Source organism: Prunus mume, linkage group LG5, assembly GCF_029339155.1.
Source record: "Prunus mume cultivar Tortuosa linkage group LG5, ASM2933915v1, whole genome shotgun sequence".
Taxonomy (NCBI): domain Eukaryota; kingdom Viridiplantae; phylum Streptophyta; class Magnoliopsida; order Rosales; family Rosaceae; genus Prunus; species Prunus mume.
Genome location: NC_142702.1, coordinates 19,941,381 through 19,957,158, shown reverse-complemented (window position 1 = coordinate 19,957,158; position 15,778 = coordinate 19,941,381). Strand labels below are relative to the sequence as shown.

General features: G+C 35.8%; 3 protein-coding genes across 7 annotated transcripts; 2 read left to right on the top strand and 1 right to left on the bottom strand.

Annotated features, from left to right (window-relative positions):
* Positions 1-1,813, top strand: LOC103331963 (uncharacterized). The gene is made up of 3 exons (XM_008234646.3): positions 1-334; positions 866-1,080; positions 1,281-1,813. The coding sequence occupies exons 1-3, from the start codon at positions 109-111 to the stop codon at positions 1,659-1,661; spliced, it is 822 nt and encodes a 273-aa protein (XP_008232868.2). The 5' UTR covers positions 1-108; the 3' UTR covers positions 1,662-1,813.
* A 334-nt stretch (positions 1,814-2,147) lies between these two features.
* Positions 2,148-9,573, bottom strand: LOC103331962 (SET domain-containing protein). 2 transcript variants are annotated; one of them, XM_008234644.2, is made up of 16 exons: positions 9,417-9,573; positions 9,237-9,327; positions 8,309-8,483; positions 8,118-8,223; positions 7,633-7,715; positions 6,844-6,870; positions 6,553-6,722; positions 6,303-6,416; positions 5,898-5,978; positions 5,489-5,550; positions 5,074-5,130; positions 4,745-4,816; positions 4,344-4,592; positions 3,365-3,480; positions 3,023-3,133; positions 2,148-2,500 (listed from the first exon to the last, which is right to left on the bottom strand). In XM_008234644.2, the coding sequence occupies exons 1-16, from the start codon at positions 9,468-9,470 to the stop codon at positions 2,341-2,343; spliced, it is 1,728 nt and encodes a 575-aa protein (XP_008232866.2). In that variant the 5' UTR covers positions 9,471-9,573; the 3' UTR covers positions 2,148-2,340. The 2 variants fall into 2 exon arrangements, with proteins under 2 accessions (XP_008232866.2, XP_008232867.2); XM_008234645.2 differs by lacking the exons at positions 8,309-8,483; positions 9,417-9,573 and having other exon boundaries at positions 8,118-8,238; positions 9,237-9,326.
* A 111-nt stretch (positions 9,574-9,684) lies between these two features.
* LOC103331961 (uncharacterized) lies at positions 9,685-14,564 on the top strand. 4 transcript variants are annotated; one of them, XM_089052816.1, is made up of 13 exons: positions 9,685-10,081; positions 10,408-10,511; positions 10,607-10,645; positions 10,763-10,855; positions 10,951-11,067; positions 11,930-12,025; positions 12,391-12,504; positions 12,892-12,945; positions 13,176-13,223; positions 13,485-13,635; positions 13,827-13,992; positions 14,095-14,142; positions 14,245-14,564. In XM_089052816.1, exons 2-13 carry the CDS (start codon positions 10,440-10,442, stop codon positions 14,375-14,377), a joined length of 1,131 nt encoding a protein of 376 aa, XP_088908942.1. In that variant the 5' UTR covers positions 9,685-10,081; positions 10,408-10,439; the 3' UTR covers positions 14,378-14,564. The 4 variants fall into 4 exon arrangements, with proteins under 4 accessions (XP_088908942.1, XP_008232865.2, XP_088908941.1 ...); XM_008234643.3 differs by having other exon boundaries at positions 9,687-10,081; positions 14,073-14,142; positions 14,226-14,564; XM_089052815.1 differs by having other exon boundaries at positions 9,687-10,081; positions 10,591-10,645; positions 14,073-14,142; positions 14,226-14,564.
* The last annotated feature ends 1,214 nt before the right edge of the window (positions 14,565-15,778 follow it).

The following is a 15,778-nucleotide window of genomic DNA, read 5'->3' as shown; positions in this document are numbered from 1 at the left end:
TTCATCTTCATCTCATTTTGTTTACCCAGCTGATGCATAAACTGTGAAAAGTATTTGGAACAGTAAAACAGTAGAAAATTGGCCCCAAAAAGAGTTCGAAAAAACAAAATGGCTGATGCAGCTTATAGCAGGCTAGTCGAAGGAGAGGAGATTATTATTGGAGCTGAAGAAACTAGCAACAATAGTAATGGAGGTTATATTACCAAGAAGAGTGAGAGACCAAAAGAGCCATGGAAAGGGGAGTATGCTAAAAGCATTTTGTATGCCGGTCTTGATGCCATTGTCACTTGCTTCTCTCTCATTTCCTCTATCTCTGCTAGTCGTATTTCCTCTGGTAAGAAATCATAGTTTTCTTTCTTTAATTTCCTCGTCTTAAAAGTTTTCTTGAAAATGAAAATGTGTATTGGGTTTTGTATTTCCCATGACCTGAAGAATTTGCTTTTAATATTGCCATTGATCTTGATCGGTTTGAATTGTCATTGTGTTTGATAATCCTGAGAGAATTTTTTTTTATTTTTAACGCATGCGATAATTTAAATTACTCTAAATTAATCTAATCATCTACGGGATGGGGACTCGAACTTAGGTGCAAACTGGTACGAAGTATAAATTAATGCATATAACAGTAACACCACGCATAATTTAACATGTTAGTTGAGATCCAAGTTTTTTATGGGAATTTTTTTGGTGAATAGCACTTTGAAGTTGTATTGGTTCTATATGTATGTCTTACAACCCAAAAGAAGGATACAGAAACAAAACCCAGGTGAAAATAATCAACATACTTTTAGTGTGGTAGAGCTTTTATGAATGTAGACGACCAAGGTGACTATAATAATTAGCGTCTACAACTGTGTGTTTGTAGTGGATGTATTGGTGCTTGGATTTGCAAACCTGGTGGCAGATGGGATATCAATGGGGTTTGGAGATTTTATGTCCAGCAGCAGTGAAAAGGATGTCGCCGCCAAAGAACAGGCGGTGACTGAATGGGATGTCGCTAATCACAGTGGCCCTGAGGAGCTGGTGGAGTTGCTTCGGCGATATCAAGCACTTGGGATGGATGTTACTGACGCTACTACGGTATGCTTCCTCTAGAACTTAAAGAAATGTTTGAACAAATTTTGAAAAGCCTATGCAATAGAGATAAAAAAAATATAAATAAAAATAAAATAAAATTAAGGAATTTTGAATCTAATGGGAATGTGATGCTCAACTTGTTTAACATTGTATACGCATTGGGACTAAAATGTAGTAGCTGGAACTCAATTTGCTTTGACTAGGTTGTGAACATTTTCGCCAAATACAATAACATCTTGGTGCATGAGAAGATGATGGCTCATGGAATGCTACAGCCCGATGAAGCAGAAAAGCCATGGAAGAATGGCCTGGTCACATTTGCAGCCTTCCTTGTGTTTGGCAGTGCTCCTCTCCTCTCCTTCATCATCCTCATCCCATTTACGAACAACAACTCGGTTAAGTTTGTTGGAGCTTGTATCTTGTCTGCGCTTGCCCTAGCGCTTCTCGGGGCTGCAAAGGCCAAGATTGCAGGCCAGAACTATGCATTTTCTGTGGCTGTTACTCTCTTCAATGGCGCCATTGCTGCAGCTGCTGCTTACGCCTTGGGGTGGGCACTTAAGAATATAGCTGGCCTAGAAAACTGAAGACAACATGCAAGAGAAAGAGTAGACCACCTAATTTCAAATTTTTTGGAGGCCTTTGTGTGCCTAGGAATGTTTTTGTATGCTACACCGCATATTTGGGTATATGCAGAAGTTATGGGCTGTGAACAATGTGGCCCGCAATTTTCCTGTTCCTTATGTTCCTGTTTTTGTCTCGCCCTAAATATAAGGGATAAAAAGCCTACACTATTGACTAAATGTCTTAACAATCAATCTACATTAGACTACAAATCCCTGCATAGTTTATTCAAGTGGTTACCAGAATGGTTGGCACCAAAGTTGGCAATTTTCAGCTCTTTACATTTCAGCAGAGTAGGCAATGTTCTCAGTATACAAGAGTTCGAGTAAGCAATTGTGCATGAGCAACTGACCATAGCAGAGAGGCAATGTTCTCAGTATACAAGAGTTCGAGTAAGCAATTGTGCATGAGCAACTGACCATAGCATCCTCTACAGTAACCAAAAGAAGTTGGGAAGGAAAACTTCTGTGCCTTAGTAGACGGAAAAAATCAATACATGATGAGTAGAAATGCACCAGAAAGAATAATTACAAGAACCAAAGGTCAAAACTCAGCTTCTTCACTAACATTCTTCTGTGATGTACATCACTGCCTGCAAAGGCTGGCTAAAGTAGGCAATAAAGCAAGAATTTATGCAAACAATTAGTTGCCCTCGCTGAGGGCTAATTCCAGGGCGTGTTCTGCTTCCTTAAGGAATAATCGAGTGAGTTGCTTCTGCCCTCTTCTATATACAATACTAGCCCACACGTTTCTACTCATCAACTTGTATAGTTGTGTATAGTCACTGCCATTTGTCTCTTGACTGCAGCCAGCAAAAGAAAAGAGAAATCCCAGATTAACAAGCATGTTGAGTTTCTCTCCCAAGATTTTTGGTGTTGGGAAAGGAGACAATTGAAGTTAGAGATAGAAAACTATAACGATCGCGTCGACGCAAAATACAAAATACTAGGGAAATTTGTAGTTTGAATTTAGATCACATCCTTTCTATTTGTAAGAGTGAGCATGTAACTTATGAAGTGCTCCTACTTCCAACATCACATAAAAAACTTAAAATTTCAAAAGTTCCTTCTGATGTTAGAACTGGAAAAAACTAATTTAAAGACAAAGAGTTGGCATATGAAGACACCTTTTTGTTATTTGTAGGATATTTGGTCTATCATATCCTAGAATTTGAATGCACAGAAAAATCACTTTACATCTTAGATTGGTAGACACAGGGCAGCTTAAGCTTTCAAAAAGATCAGCAATACTCAACATTTTTTTCAACTTTAAAATGACTAATTTATTGCAGTGAGAAACCAACCATAATGTCAAAAGATGGTACCTTAAACTGTTCTCATCTGTATGCTGGTTTGCACTTTCAAGAATATGTGCATTTTTAAGCAAATTGGTGTCGCTGTCCTCTGTACCAGAAGATTCTAGAAGATCCGTCAACCTTGCATACAAAAATTTGGTTAGGTAGCCAACTATATAACTTTTTTTTTCTTTGGACAATAGGTGGTAAATAGCCCTTTAGCCCTTGGATTTGTGCAATCATGCCAGTTTCTGATGGATCTCATATTCATGTTACAAGTGGAGGCACGCAGATTTGAGAAGTTTCACCCTTACTAAATATGTTGCTAAATTATCAGCGAACTAACATTTGATGATGGTTTCTACTGGTTACCTCACGTTAAGAAGATCAATGAGTAATTGCAAAGCTCTGGAATCACCACAAGCCTCCCATACAGCTGCTCGAACTTCTGAATCAGATGGTTGCCTCCCCCCTCCAGATCTTACAAGCTTCAAATAAGAGATTCAACTTGGGGTAATAATCAGGTAGCAAATGATTCAAAACAGACATGCCCCTTGTAACTTCACTTTGATATAAATATTTTAAGCATATGTGACAGGTTGCACGGCTTTCATTAACTCTCTTATTGAATCACCACTCTTCCACAAACACGTTTAAATTTATATTTTTGAAAGAGTCATAATTTCTCACAATTTCCATTGGAAATTAAGGGAGTTTCACTAAAACACCCAAAATGGGAGCTGAAATTATAAAAAAACTTTATAAACACACCCAAAACCCATCATTACACACACTCAAAACCTATTTATAAACACCATCCCAAAAAATATACAATTGTTGATTTTGGGGTTATTTTGGGTGTGTTTCTATGTTTAAATAGTACTTGGGTTTTTTTATAAATACATGTCTAGGATTGGGTTTATTTATAAATTTGTATTACATAAACAGGTAAAATTTTCAGTTTTCTCAAAGCTTATATTCTTTGAGGCCTGAGCCTTTCGTTGCAAGGTTAGTTTGTTGCTTCAGCCAGCTCTTCACTTTATGATAAACATTAAGTTCTAACATAAACCATTGTGAAGACAAGAATGTAACCTGATAGATCTACAAATTTAGGATTTGACCACTAAATGGTGTGCCATATTAACGAGCACATCTTCAGTTTCAAATTTACTTTTCTTTTCCTCCTCTTTATGAAGTCTTCTTTCTTATTTTAAAAAAAGAAAGAGAAATAATGTTTAAGTCTTCATGTGACCCACAACTTACTGAAACACCATTATGTACATGCTTAGCTAGTAAAAGCTGAAATGGCAAGGTTTTTGATGCAAGAAATTACATACGTAAAGAATATTACCTCTTCCAGCAGAGATGAAACCTGAAACAGCTCATCCTCCTGCATGGCTATGGTCCTCAAGGCTGTCAAGAAGTTCTCAGGAAAAACCAATCTGTGTAAGTATGTTGGCATCTTGCGCTGACCACTCCAACTATAGCTACAAACATGGTCAAGTTTGCACTTATCATCCCCTTCTTTATTTGAGATGTCTACTGGGAAAAAGCCATGATCCAGTAAACTTCTAGGTAACAGACATCTCATTTCGGCCTTCTGTGAACAACCACGTTTTTAATAATAAATCACATTTTCTTTGGAAACGAAAAAGTAATTCAGAAATTTCTCCATTGATCCCCTTAAATTTTGACTCGCACTGTTGATTTTCTCCTCGAATTAATGAAATTCAAAAGCAAACAATAGCTGACCTGTGCTTCAAGAAGCTGTGATTTTGAGTCAGAGAAGGGAACACTTTGAATTGCTTCCATTGGATAATGGACCTGAATAAACAACCTACCATTAATTATGCATGTACCAAGTCAGCTCAAAGCAATTCGTTGACAGTAAATATGGCCCTAGATGGAACAAAATGACAGAAACAGGTATAAAAACTCCACACATACAACACCAAAGAGTGAAGGTTAAGTTTCTTTGAATCAAGTTTCAAACAACATCACCACTAAGAGTCATTAATTTAACTAACAAAAGAACATTCACGACAAGGCCACACAAGCTAAATCCAATATAGAGGCATTACCATGAGATAGTCATCTGGATTACCATCAAGGACGAAACCATAGAGATAAAGTAGTTCCTGCATCAAACACAACATAATGGCTCTCATTCAGAAAGTTGATGAAGCTTTTCATATGATGAAGTGGATGAGAAAAACATGATCTGGGATAGCACTAAGCAGAGACAAAGTAGTTTGAAATAGAGTTTTCCAAATGAGAATGCATGCTCAAAGGATAAAAAAAAGTTCACACGCAATGCAAGAAGTAGCACAAATGAAACACAATTCCAGAATACAAGCAGAGGGCAAAGGCAACCAACCACTTTGGGGATATTATGTTAAGTTACAAGGAAGAAGAGCAAGTCACCAGTTAAGAGGTATGCAGAGAAAGCACTACATTCTAAAAGTAAGTTTGGTATCAAATGACAACAGACAATACCTCATTTCCTTTGTTACCATAACTTATAGAAATTTCTCCCTGAATCTGCAAAGGTTGGACAGCTTTCCAATAGAAGGGGAAAAAAGAAGAGGAATATAAGTAAGATAACCAAGCAAATTGAACCAACGAAAAGAAATGAAAACTAGTAAAACTTCATAAGAAATTGTTAAAATGAATGTATACACAATGAAACCATTTTGGGATCTCATAACCCAGTTACATAGAAAAAAAGAACAGAAGTGGACGAATGGAAACAAGTATTGTGAAAATTCAATAGCAACAGTCGCGGTTGCATAAAACATGTACCCTATGAAACCAATATGAGATCTCATGATTACCTACAACATAAAAATATTGATTTTCAGCAAGAAAAATGAGCTACGAGCTGCTGAAAGAAACAGAATACTACCAGAAAGAAGGTACATAGAAAAAGGAATTCCAGTTGTTGATCCAGTGTCATCAACTTCCCACGTTGCTGCTGCCTTTAGATCTGAACAGCCACATGATTTCAGCTGGTAAGGTATACTGCAAGCATATAAGCAAATGAAGATTCTCTCTCTCTCTCTCTCTCTCTCTCTCTCTCTCCAAGATATGGTTCCATCAGTATCCTAAGCTTCATGGCATACTGGTACGTAAAATAAGACAACAAAACAAGTTCAGGCTCCAGTATTCGCTAGAATCAAATGAGTTGAACTACTACAAGGGCTCCATGATTTAGAGGAGTTCACCCTTGAACAAAGGTTATTAGAATATTGTGGATTTCAGAAAATAAAAATTTCTAAAATTTCATAGACTTGATAAGCAACTAGCATACCATGGTTGCAAAAGTCAATGCCAGGAACAAGACCCTCCACCCAGACAGTCTCTTTTTGTTTTGATGTGGATGTCACTCCATTGACTTGAATATCAACCCCTTCAACCTGACATCCTAAATAGAGAAAGCACTGCTATTAGTACGAATAGGAACATTTTATATCATGAAATACCAAATCAAGCACCAAGTATCTAATGATTAAAGTATATTGGAAGATTGCTCATAAAGCATCAGCCAAGGATGACTTTACCTTTTTCATCCATTCCATTAGCCAACTCTTCCATGCAAATATGAGTAGTAGAAACCTCAGAATTTTTGCCATCTGAAGCACTATCATTTTTGTTTTCTTGAATTTGGGGAAATACATAGGAATAGGGAAGGGGAATATTTAAAGCACGGGTCCAAAACAAAGAATTTGCCCTAGCATGACAGCCAATTGTGAAGCATAAGGAACAAAGGTGTAGAGCACAATGAACAGACATAATTAAGAAGAGGATTCAATTAGAAAAATCATCAGATTATTCACGAAGATGGTACCTACCAAAGGAAATCTTCAAAGCAAACATCTCTGAAAAAGAAGCAACAGGTATGGTATATGATCAGTAACTAAGCACAGTAATATTGAAAATGCATATAACTATCGACAATGTCGTTCAACATGTAATTTTAGATAGCATCTATCAAGATTATATGACACACTATTCACTACTCAGTCAGATAAAAGCTTATTTGCAAAAAAAGATGGACAGTCCGCCATCAAATACCAGACTTCAAGAGTTTGGACCATTAAATTTAAAGAGAAGGGTCAGTTCATATAAAAGCAGCACAAGCACACAGACACCTGATTACTCTATAATGAAACTACATAGGTCCACCAACTGGAGAGACTCCATGATAAATTGTGGTCCAAAGTCTGAGTATCAGAAATTCTGAATAATGTTTTCACATAATTTCAGCATCAGCAGTTTATTTATTGATCCAAACATTAATTAGGACAAGAAACAAGACAGTACAATCACCACAAGAAAAGATTTGCACAAACCTTTAACTTTATTCTAAGCGTTTACCGAGAAGCTCAAAATGAGAATGATGCAGGATAATTAGAATATTAGTATTGGAATTTCTAACAAAATGACCAAAAGGTATAAAATTAATTATTACTAAACTAATCATTCATGTCATAAAGTACCTCTGTGATTGCTGAAATAAATACTTACATGCCCTGAAAATCTAGTAAGAAACATATATTATGTAAATGACTCGATAGGACCAACTAATTTCATTCTCCATTGATAATTATATGGGAAAAAAATTCAATTTTCTGACACACCTTTCTAAATCCCCATCCAGAGTTAACAATTTCTCCATCAGAGTCTTCAGTTTACCATCATATAAAGACCGCAAGCTTTTCTTCTGTAAGATAAACCTGTCTTTGGTCAAATATACTACACAAAGAATATAAACTACTTAAACCATATTTGACAGAACTAAATAATTAGATACTTTGTAAAACCACATAAAACAAACAAAGCTTTGGTATGCTGGGAAGCCTACTGAGCTTAGTGTGAAACCACATAGAAGTAATTTTCAGCATGAATATCAATCAAGTTCAATCTAAAAGCCCCTACAAATGGCAGTATCAACATCACAAAAACTACAATTGCACCAAAAAGCCCGATCTATACCTTTCATCATCTTAGAAGACCATAATGAACCATCATTGCATGGAATTTTCCACATTATACAGCATGTACATGTATACAATCTACAAGTTAGTGTTTAAATGTCATGGCCAGATGCCCAAATATCTTTTACCTGCAATTCAGTTGCTCTATACAATGTTGTCCCTTTTAGCTCCAAAAGCTCATCATCAGTAAACCATAGTGGATTGCCAAAAGTAGTCGGAAGCATATCAAGATACCTGATGTTATCCCAACTGAAGCTCAGACAACAAAGAAAAGAGAAAATTGTAATTGATCATTCAACAAAATGCATTCTATACATACGGCTTCCAAGAAGAATTCTTGCGGACACGCTCCACTGTTAGAAACAAAATCATCAAGAACCTATCATCTACATCTCCTTCCTCAAACATTGCTCTACATTCTGGTCCAAGAAGAGGATCTTGCAAAACTCTCATAGGAGTTATTGCTAAATCCAGAGGAACAACTAATAGAACCCCTGAAATTATTTCAAAAAATAAATCAAAACTATGCTCTAATCTCGGAGTGTTGCAACCGAGAATGTCACACATTTTAAAAAAAGATAGAACATCTTAAACTAGAATGTGAAATTTTTGGGACCCTTTTCTCATAGTGTGATTTTATTGGGACACATTTTACCCATGGATTCTTAACTAGGGTGGACGTGAGTGGGTTGGCCGAATTAGGAGATATGTCCATGCTTGCCCAAGGAACAGAATATGTTTTCCCAAGTAAGTTCTCGGGTTGCCCAAATCAAAGTATCTTAAGCAGATTGCACAAAAAAACAAACTTAAAGAAAAATCTTCAATAACTAATTTAAACAAACGTAACTTGTTGTATAGAAGTTGTATCTGTAAATAATTTAGACAAAGAACCATATGAAACATGAAATGCTTATTGTTTAAAACGAACTCCTCATGTTGCTCAAGTCAGATAGACTCTAACCCGTGTTTGCCCAACCTTTCATTCGGGGGTTAAGAACTTATGTCCATGTTTACTCAAATTATCAAACATATTTGATCAAATTGCCCAAATTTGAGTTCAAGTACTAGTTGATAAGGTTCGTCGAACCCAATACCCATAGAAATCGAATGCTTTGGTTTATTTTTCATATGGTTCTTAAAGAATGCACTACTGACACTCAAATTCGAATTTTTCAGACAACAAAATAGTAAAAGCATAGACAAACAAAAACCCAATAACTTATGCGTAAAAGAAAGAGCTGGGTTACCATCAGAAACTTCATTAGACGAAAAAATGCCAAACCCTTTGCTGGAATCAGAGTACTTGATCTTGCACCCACGTAACTCCGCTCCATTAACCTGAATTTGAAAACCCAAATGATCAAAAACACAGTTGCAGTATTTGGTCAGTGATGAAAGCTTAGAGGAGAATGCAAACATATGGCCACCTGTAACCACTGGAGAAACCGCTCGAGCTTGGCCTCTTCTAGTGAGCTCGCCATTGCCGTGTGCGCCACTCTGAGAGTTGGCTTGGTTTTTGAGAGAGAGACAGAGAGAGAGAGAGAACAAGCAATGGGGTTTTACTAGCAGTATAGCAGCTTCAAGTGTTTCTATGTCGTTTCGTTCTATGTATTGTCGTCGGAATGTTGGAGGCCACGTGCCGCGCCTGTGTTACTCTAAAATGAAGGAGACAAAAACAAAGGGGATGTATCATCCCTGTTTATTTGGACCCAAATTTCATGCAGTGAGAAAAAGCTGGTATTATCATTTTTGGTTTGCTTTTATTTTACATGTTCTTACCCATTTCCAATTTCCTCAAAGTTGATCCAGAAAGTTCTCATGCATGATCTCATTTAGCGACAATCTTGTAATTTTTTTGCTCAAAATGTAGTTACTGAAATTTTTAATTTTTTTATTTATAAATGTTCTGAAGAAAAATGTGCAACCATTTCGACATTGCATTGCATTCTGTGATTTACCCAGAAGAAAAGACATTGCCTTGCATTCTCTTAGTAGGCCATTGTGTTCTTTTGGGGTCATTAGAGACGGAATGCTGATGGGTGGGTGATCGTCAATTTGTGACTTTTGCCGATTTCTCTATCTGGGTTTCAGGGTATGTGTCTCTGGTACTGATCTTTGCCATGTTCGGTATGTCCATGCATGGCCTTTTTTAGCTGAGCTTAATACTTATAGAAATGCTGAGCTTGCTTTTTCTTTGGTGGACAAAATCTTAAACATTAATTTTGTGTTCAAATTTCGTAGCTTCTATAAATTACTTATCCTGTTAGATTATATGATTTGTGTATGACCAATGTTTTAATACTCAAGCTCGGTGCCCTTTTGATACTTGAACCTTATTTTGGGTCTTAATAAATTCGTCTTGCTTTTCTTAATTTGAAAACATTTTTAAGATTATTTATTTTATAAGAAATTTTTCAGGCACACCTGACCCTAGATATAACAAACAAGAGATGAAGAGTCCAAGTTCACAGCTAAATAGTGCTGCAATATTTCCATCTCCAGCTTTTTTATGGAGGTTCAAGGTTGGTTTCTTTTATTTTTTTAATTATGTCATTTGCAAGCTTATAGCATTGATCTTCATCTTTATTATTGAACATTTAGCACATTAACCTTTCAGGTACTACTTTTCATGATATGGGGATTCAGTTGTTGCAAGGTCAGTGTTAATCCTTCTGTTCTCGATATACTTTTAGGAGGTTATGGATACTTTTAAGGCATTGTATGGTGAGACTTTTTATCATTTAGTTACTATTGAATTCTTCTTTTCAAACAGATTGGATGGGATTCTGTCATGAGGATGAGTGCAGATTTGCGTAATTTGTTCTTATATGAGGTGTTTTTGTATTATAACCCTCTCCTCATAGTGGTGAGTTTTTTAGTATTTTTTAACTTCTTTTTTATTAATTCCAGATAAAGATTTTTATAGCAGGTTATCTGTAGTTCTTTTCTTTTTTGTTGCAGACCTTGATGGTTTGGCTCTGGGGAGTTAACTTATGGGTTTTTTCACAGTCCAATATTGGTTATGCAAAAATATTTGATCTTGATCAAAATCACCTCACTCACAAAGAAATATGGAAGGTACTGTGGTCTCTTTATCTTTTGTGGCTGTAATTAAACATTAAATTTTATGCTGAGGTTAAATATTTGAATGACCTTTTTTGATCCTCTATATGCAAGAAACAAAATTTGCAACCACCACCTATCCAGATTTTTGGTGGAAATCTTAATCCATTTCTCTAAAGATTTATGCATTATTTCCCAAATGGTGCCTTTAATATGGAACTATAGTGCACAGTAAGTTTTACGACAAAAAGTAACAGGTTAAGGTAAAGTTTTTCAGGAATTAGGTTCTATAATTTTAGGCCGGGGTGGAATTGTTCAATCTTGATTTACACATGGACAATTTGTATATGCATGCACATGTGTTCCAATGTACGAGCTTGTGCATGTTACTTGTATGCATGTATATGTAATTTGAGCATCACCAAGGCAGATCCTTACTACACCATGTGATTTGTGCACACTTGTGCAAAACATCAAGGCCTGCTGAGTTGCTCCTTCAAAGTCTCTACTGGTCTAAACTCTTATATTAGGCCTCTTCTCTTTACACCACTCAATTATGAGATACATAAAATATTATTCCATTACTGCAAATCCAGATTAATTACTCAATGTCTAAGTGACCACGTATAAGTGACCTTTTTTCCCCGTGACACGTAAGTGATTACCTTCTCAAAGCAATCTGTCCCTTCTTCCATTCATGAACTGCATCATTTAATATTTGTTTCATTTCTTATTATTATGTCAAATAAGTTACTCTATACTTGTATGTTTATCCCAATTGACCTTATTAATATCACCAGAAGTTAATGCATGTTTCTTTTTCTCCTTTTACCTTCCTGGTGCTGAGCTTCTAATTGTTTGGTTTTGTTATATGCAGTGTAGCACTTGGATGACAATCACTGTCCCTACTAGCATGACCGCATACCTTTATTTTTACTCCAATGGAAATGTATCATTGGCAGCATTACAACCAGTGTATTATCCGCCTTGTCTCTTAAACTTGTTTCTAGATTTGGTTTCCTTGAATTTTGATTGCATGATTACGACAGTAGTTTTCATTGGTTTTTTTAAATTTACCTTGCTCTAATATTTTGATGTGTTTGATATTGATCACTCTCATGGTTTTTTTATTTGAGATATTGTCTGCTATTATGTCTTAGGAATCTGTGTGATGCAGCAAATTCTCTGCATCATGCTGTACAACTTACAAATATATGTTCTTTTGTATGTATTTTATGTGCCTCTGTTTTATGGTATTAGAATCATGCCTCACTAGCCTAGACATTCTATTTTCCACATCAGATAAATGTTTCTAAGTGGTCTATATACTTGTTGCAGGTATCCCTGTATATTGCTGTTGCTATGGTTCTGATATCCCCCTTTGATATTTTCTATTTGTCATCTCGTTACTTCTTGTTAAGGACACTATGGAGGATAGCTCTTCCATTGCAGGCAAGTGTTTGTCGTGTAGCTTGCATCTGTGGTACTTGACAGAGGCACATTTTACACACAAAAATTTGTCTTTGGGCAAATTTTATAATATGGACTGTTGTGCTTGCACGTCTTCCCTCAGGACTTAATCGTACTCAACGTTTGACAAGATTGCATAAGTTAAAAATTTGAGGTTCCTTCAAATTGACAAGTTTTATTTTGCTTTTTGGGTGCACAAGTACAGTAAGTATTTGATCTTTTAATTGTGTGCTTATAATCCACCATGGAAAACTTATTAGAGGAAATCAGAGGGGGAAAAAAGCTGTATCTATTCCACCTTTTGGTGGATGAAATTCATAGTGCTAATATTTTTGTCACTTAAATGAACTTGATCTTTACAAAATGCAGGCAATATCATTTCCCGACTTTTTTTTGGCTGATATCCTTACTTCTATGGCAAAGGTATGAATCTATGCCTCTTATAGTAATTGTCTAAAAACCATCACATGTTTCTCTTTGATCCATCACTCTGTCAATTTAATATTAAACATATTGTGTTTAATCTAAGTTGCTACTTTCCAATCTCTCATCTTACCTTCAGAGTGTTACTGTTGAAATAATTTGGTTCTTAGAAGATTAATTGCATTTATCCTTCCTTTTTCTTGTGATTGTTAATTATTAATTGGATACAGGTGTTTTCTGATTTGGAACGTTCGGTTTGTAGAATGGTTCATAGGCAGGTATTGTTCTAGCATTGAATTCATTCCTTATGCATGTCAATTGTCAAAATCCAACTAACCTTGGTTTTTTTGGGAGGATTATTCTTCCATTCCTCTTTTAATATCTAGAGTTCTGATTCGTGTTTCTGCATCGTTTATTAATGGACTTGTCCATCTGCAAGTCCAATTCTGATTCGTTTGATTTTAGCCTTTGCGCTATATGTGTGAATTTTCTCCTGATCTAGCAGATATAATTAAGATGAGATTTCTTTTATTATGCAGGTTGCCACTATCGCATGGCTTGAAGCTGATTCAGTTTGTGGCAGCCACTCAATTGCAATCCCTCTAGTGCTTGTTTTTCCTTATCTTTGCCGTTTATTTCAATGTATTCGTCAATTCAAGGATACAAAAGAAAAGACAACCCTTTTCAATGGTAATAGCTCTTGGTAGTTTGAGTGCTTGTTATCTATAGTTGTGATTCTGGTGAATTGTTAAATGCTCTGGCTTCCCCTTTTTTTTTCAGATAAATTGCAACCAAGCTTGAAAAATAGTTACCTCAGCTCTACTTTCTTTTTCTGCTAACACTGTCATATCTTTTTAACACCATACAACTCTGCTTTTCAGCTTTAAAATATTCGACTGCGGTCCCGGTGATTTTTCTTTCGGCCCTTAAATATCATGTCTTCCCTGATAGGTGGACAAATTTCTACTCCCCACTTTGGCTTCTGTCAAGTGTTGTTAACTCCCTCTATTCCTTCTACTGGGATATAGCTCGAGATTGGGACTTGAGGTATGTTTATTTTCTCAACCATTTTGAAGCCTTTATATTATCTTCTCACTTCAATTTCAACTGTACCCCTTGCTTGACAGTGGTTTCTCTCGGATTTTCAAGTTCAGCAGATCGAGTATGCTTTCGAACATGTTCTATGGACGAAAATGGGTAAGGTGTTAGTGAGTTAGACACCGTTACGTGCCGGTGGACAGAGCTTTTACTGGAGATGTTATCTCCCTTTCATAATGCAGGTTTATTTCTGGGTAATAGGAAGCAACCTGGTTCTGCGATGCACATGGACGTACAAATTGTCTTCTCATCTCCGTCACAACTACTTGACGGTGTTTACAATCACTGCATTGGAGATTCTTCGGCGCTTTCAATGGATATTTTTTCGGGTTGAAAATGAGTGGAATAAGATTAGCAGGTCAAGCCTTGATCAGCTTCTTCCCATGACTGGCATCCAAGAGGAAGAAGAGATGTTAATTGAAACCAACAACCACATTGTATAGTGTATTTAGCAACAAATTTCAACCTTGAGTTTCTTTTCTTTGATTCTAAGCTTAGGTTAGCTAACATCATACTTCCAAGTTCCATCACCAACAATTACATTTCTAAAGCACAAGTTCACGTTTTGACCTATTTTCCCAGTCCAGATCTTTCTTATCATCCAAGTTTTGTTTCAAAGCTCAATCCTCTCCTTTTCTAATGTTTGAGATCAACACAAACAAAGGGTCATTTGAATTTGTTTGTAAAATAAAATAAAAAAGAATATGAATTTATTTTTAAGTTAAATCTTCAATATGCTACTTTTTCAAACTAAAATTAAAACACAAATTTACTTTCTTTTTTTCTTACATCAAACTCACTACATTTGGATGGAGTATCAAAGAAAAAGTTAGACGACATTTGATTGAATGGATTTGATAAAACTAGATTAAGTGTTTTTTAAATGAATTTAACTATACACAAGGATGTTTTCTTCTTCTTCTTCTTTTTTCTCAATTTATTTTAGGCAATGAATTATAATAGTTTAAATAAATAATTTAATTTTGTAATGTTACCTAAATCTCTATACTTTTTTTAGCCAAACTTTAGAAGGTGTCAAGGTAGTTTCAAACCTGAAACGATTGATATTCAAATCAAACTCCTTTTCACAAGACTAAATTTAGTTGACTTATATATTAATTCTCTCGAAACAAATAAACCTTTTAACTCATTGAGTTTAAATATTTTTATTTTATAGCATAATGATCCACTATATTTTTGCTTTATGATTATCCACAGGCACGGGTGAAAATGTTTTTAGATAATTTCAAACAAAAAATTTGCTTTTTTTAACAATCGTTTTTTTGTGTGGGTCCGAAAGCTAGTTTGGTTTAAAAATAAAGAGACAAAAGGGCACAAATAAATAGATGGAACAATGTCCAATTACATCGTGCCAGCCTCTCTCTCTCTCTCTCTCTCTCTCTCTCTCTCTCTCTCCGTCTCTCTATCTAGTTGATTCATAGCTGGGAATGCGAATACTTCAAGGAAGCATCACAATGAAATATCCGTTCTACGATCACCGCGGGTACTCAAAGTGAAGAATATTGAAGATCAAACACCAAGCAATACATCTTTCCTGGCGCCAATGTAGGAAAGTCCAGCCTGGAGTAAGGACATTAAAAATGTATTTAATTATTTTAATCCACATGTCACAATGTGATTGGACGCTAACTATAAATAGATCAACGGCCAGGACTAGTTGATTCATATCGAACGGTCACAATGAGTTCTACGATCACCGCGTCTGACAAACGCA

Bases quoted from the DNA above. Each gene is read 5' to 3' on its own strand.
- LOC103331962 (XM_008234644.2), bottom strand. From the start codon at position 9,470: ATGGCGAGCTCACTAGAAGAGGCCAAGCTCGAGCGGTTTCTCCAGTGG. The intron at 7,716-8,117 runs GTAAAAGATATT...TTTATCTTACAG, and splicing joins ATAGAGCAACTGAATTGCAG to AAGAAAAGCTTGCGGTCTTT. The intron at 5,551-5,897 runs GTAGTATTCTGT...TCTATTGGAAAG, and splicing joins TTCTATGTACCTTCTTTCTG to CTGTCCAACCTTTGCAGATT.
- LOC103331963 (XM_008234646.3), top strand. From the start codon at position 109: ATGGCTGATGCAGCTTATAGCAGGCTAGTCGAAGGAGAGGAGATTATT. The intron at 335-865 runs GTAAGAAATCAT...GTGTGTTTGTAG, and splicing joins TGCTAGTCGTATTTCCTCTG to TGGATGTATTGGTGCTTGGA. The intron at 1,081-1,280 runs GTATGCTTCCTC...TGCTTTGACTAG, and splicing joins ATGTTACTGACGCTACTACG to GTTGTGAACATTTTCGCCAA.
- LOC103331961 (XM_008234643.3), top strand. From the start codon at position 10,440: ATGAAGAGTCCAAGTTCACAGCTAAATAGTGCTGCAATATTTCCATCT. The intron at 11,068-11,929 runs GTACTGTGGTCT...TGTTATATGCAG, and splicing joins CTCACAAAGAAATATGGAAG to TGTAGCACTTGGATGACAAT. The intron at 12,505-12,891 runs GCAAGTGTTTGT...TACAAAATGCAG, and splicing joins GGATAGCTCTTCCATTGCAG to GCAATATCATTTCCCGACTT.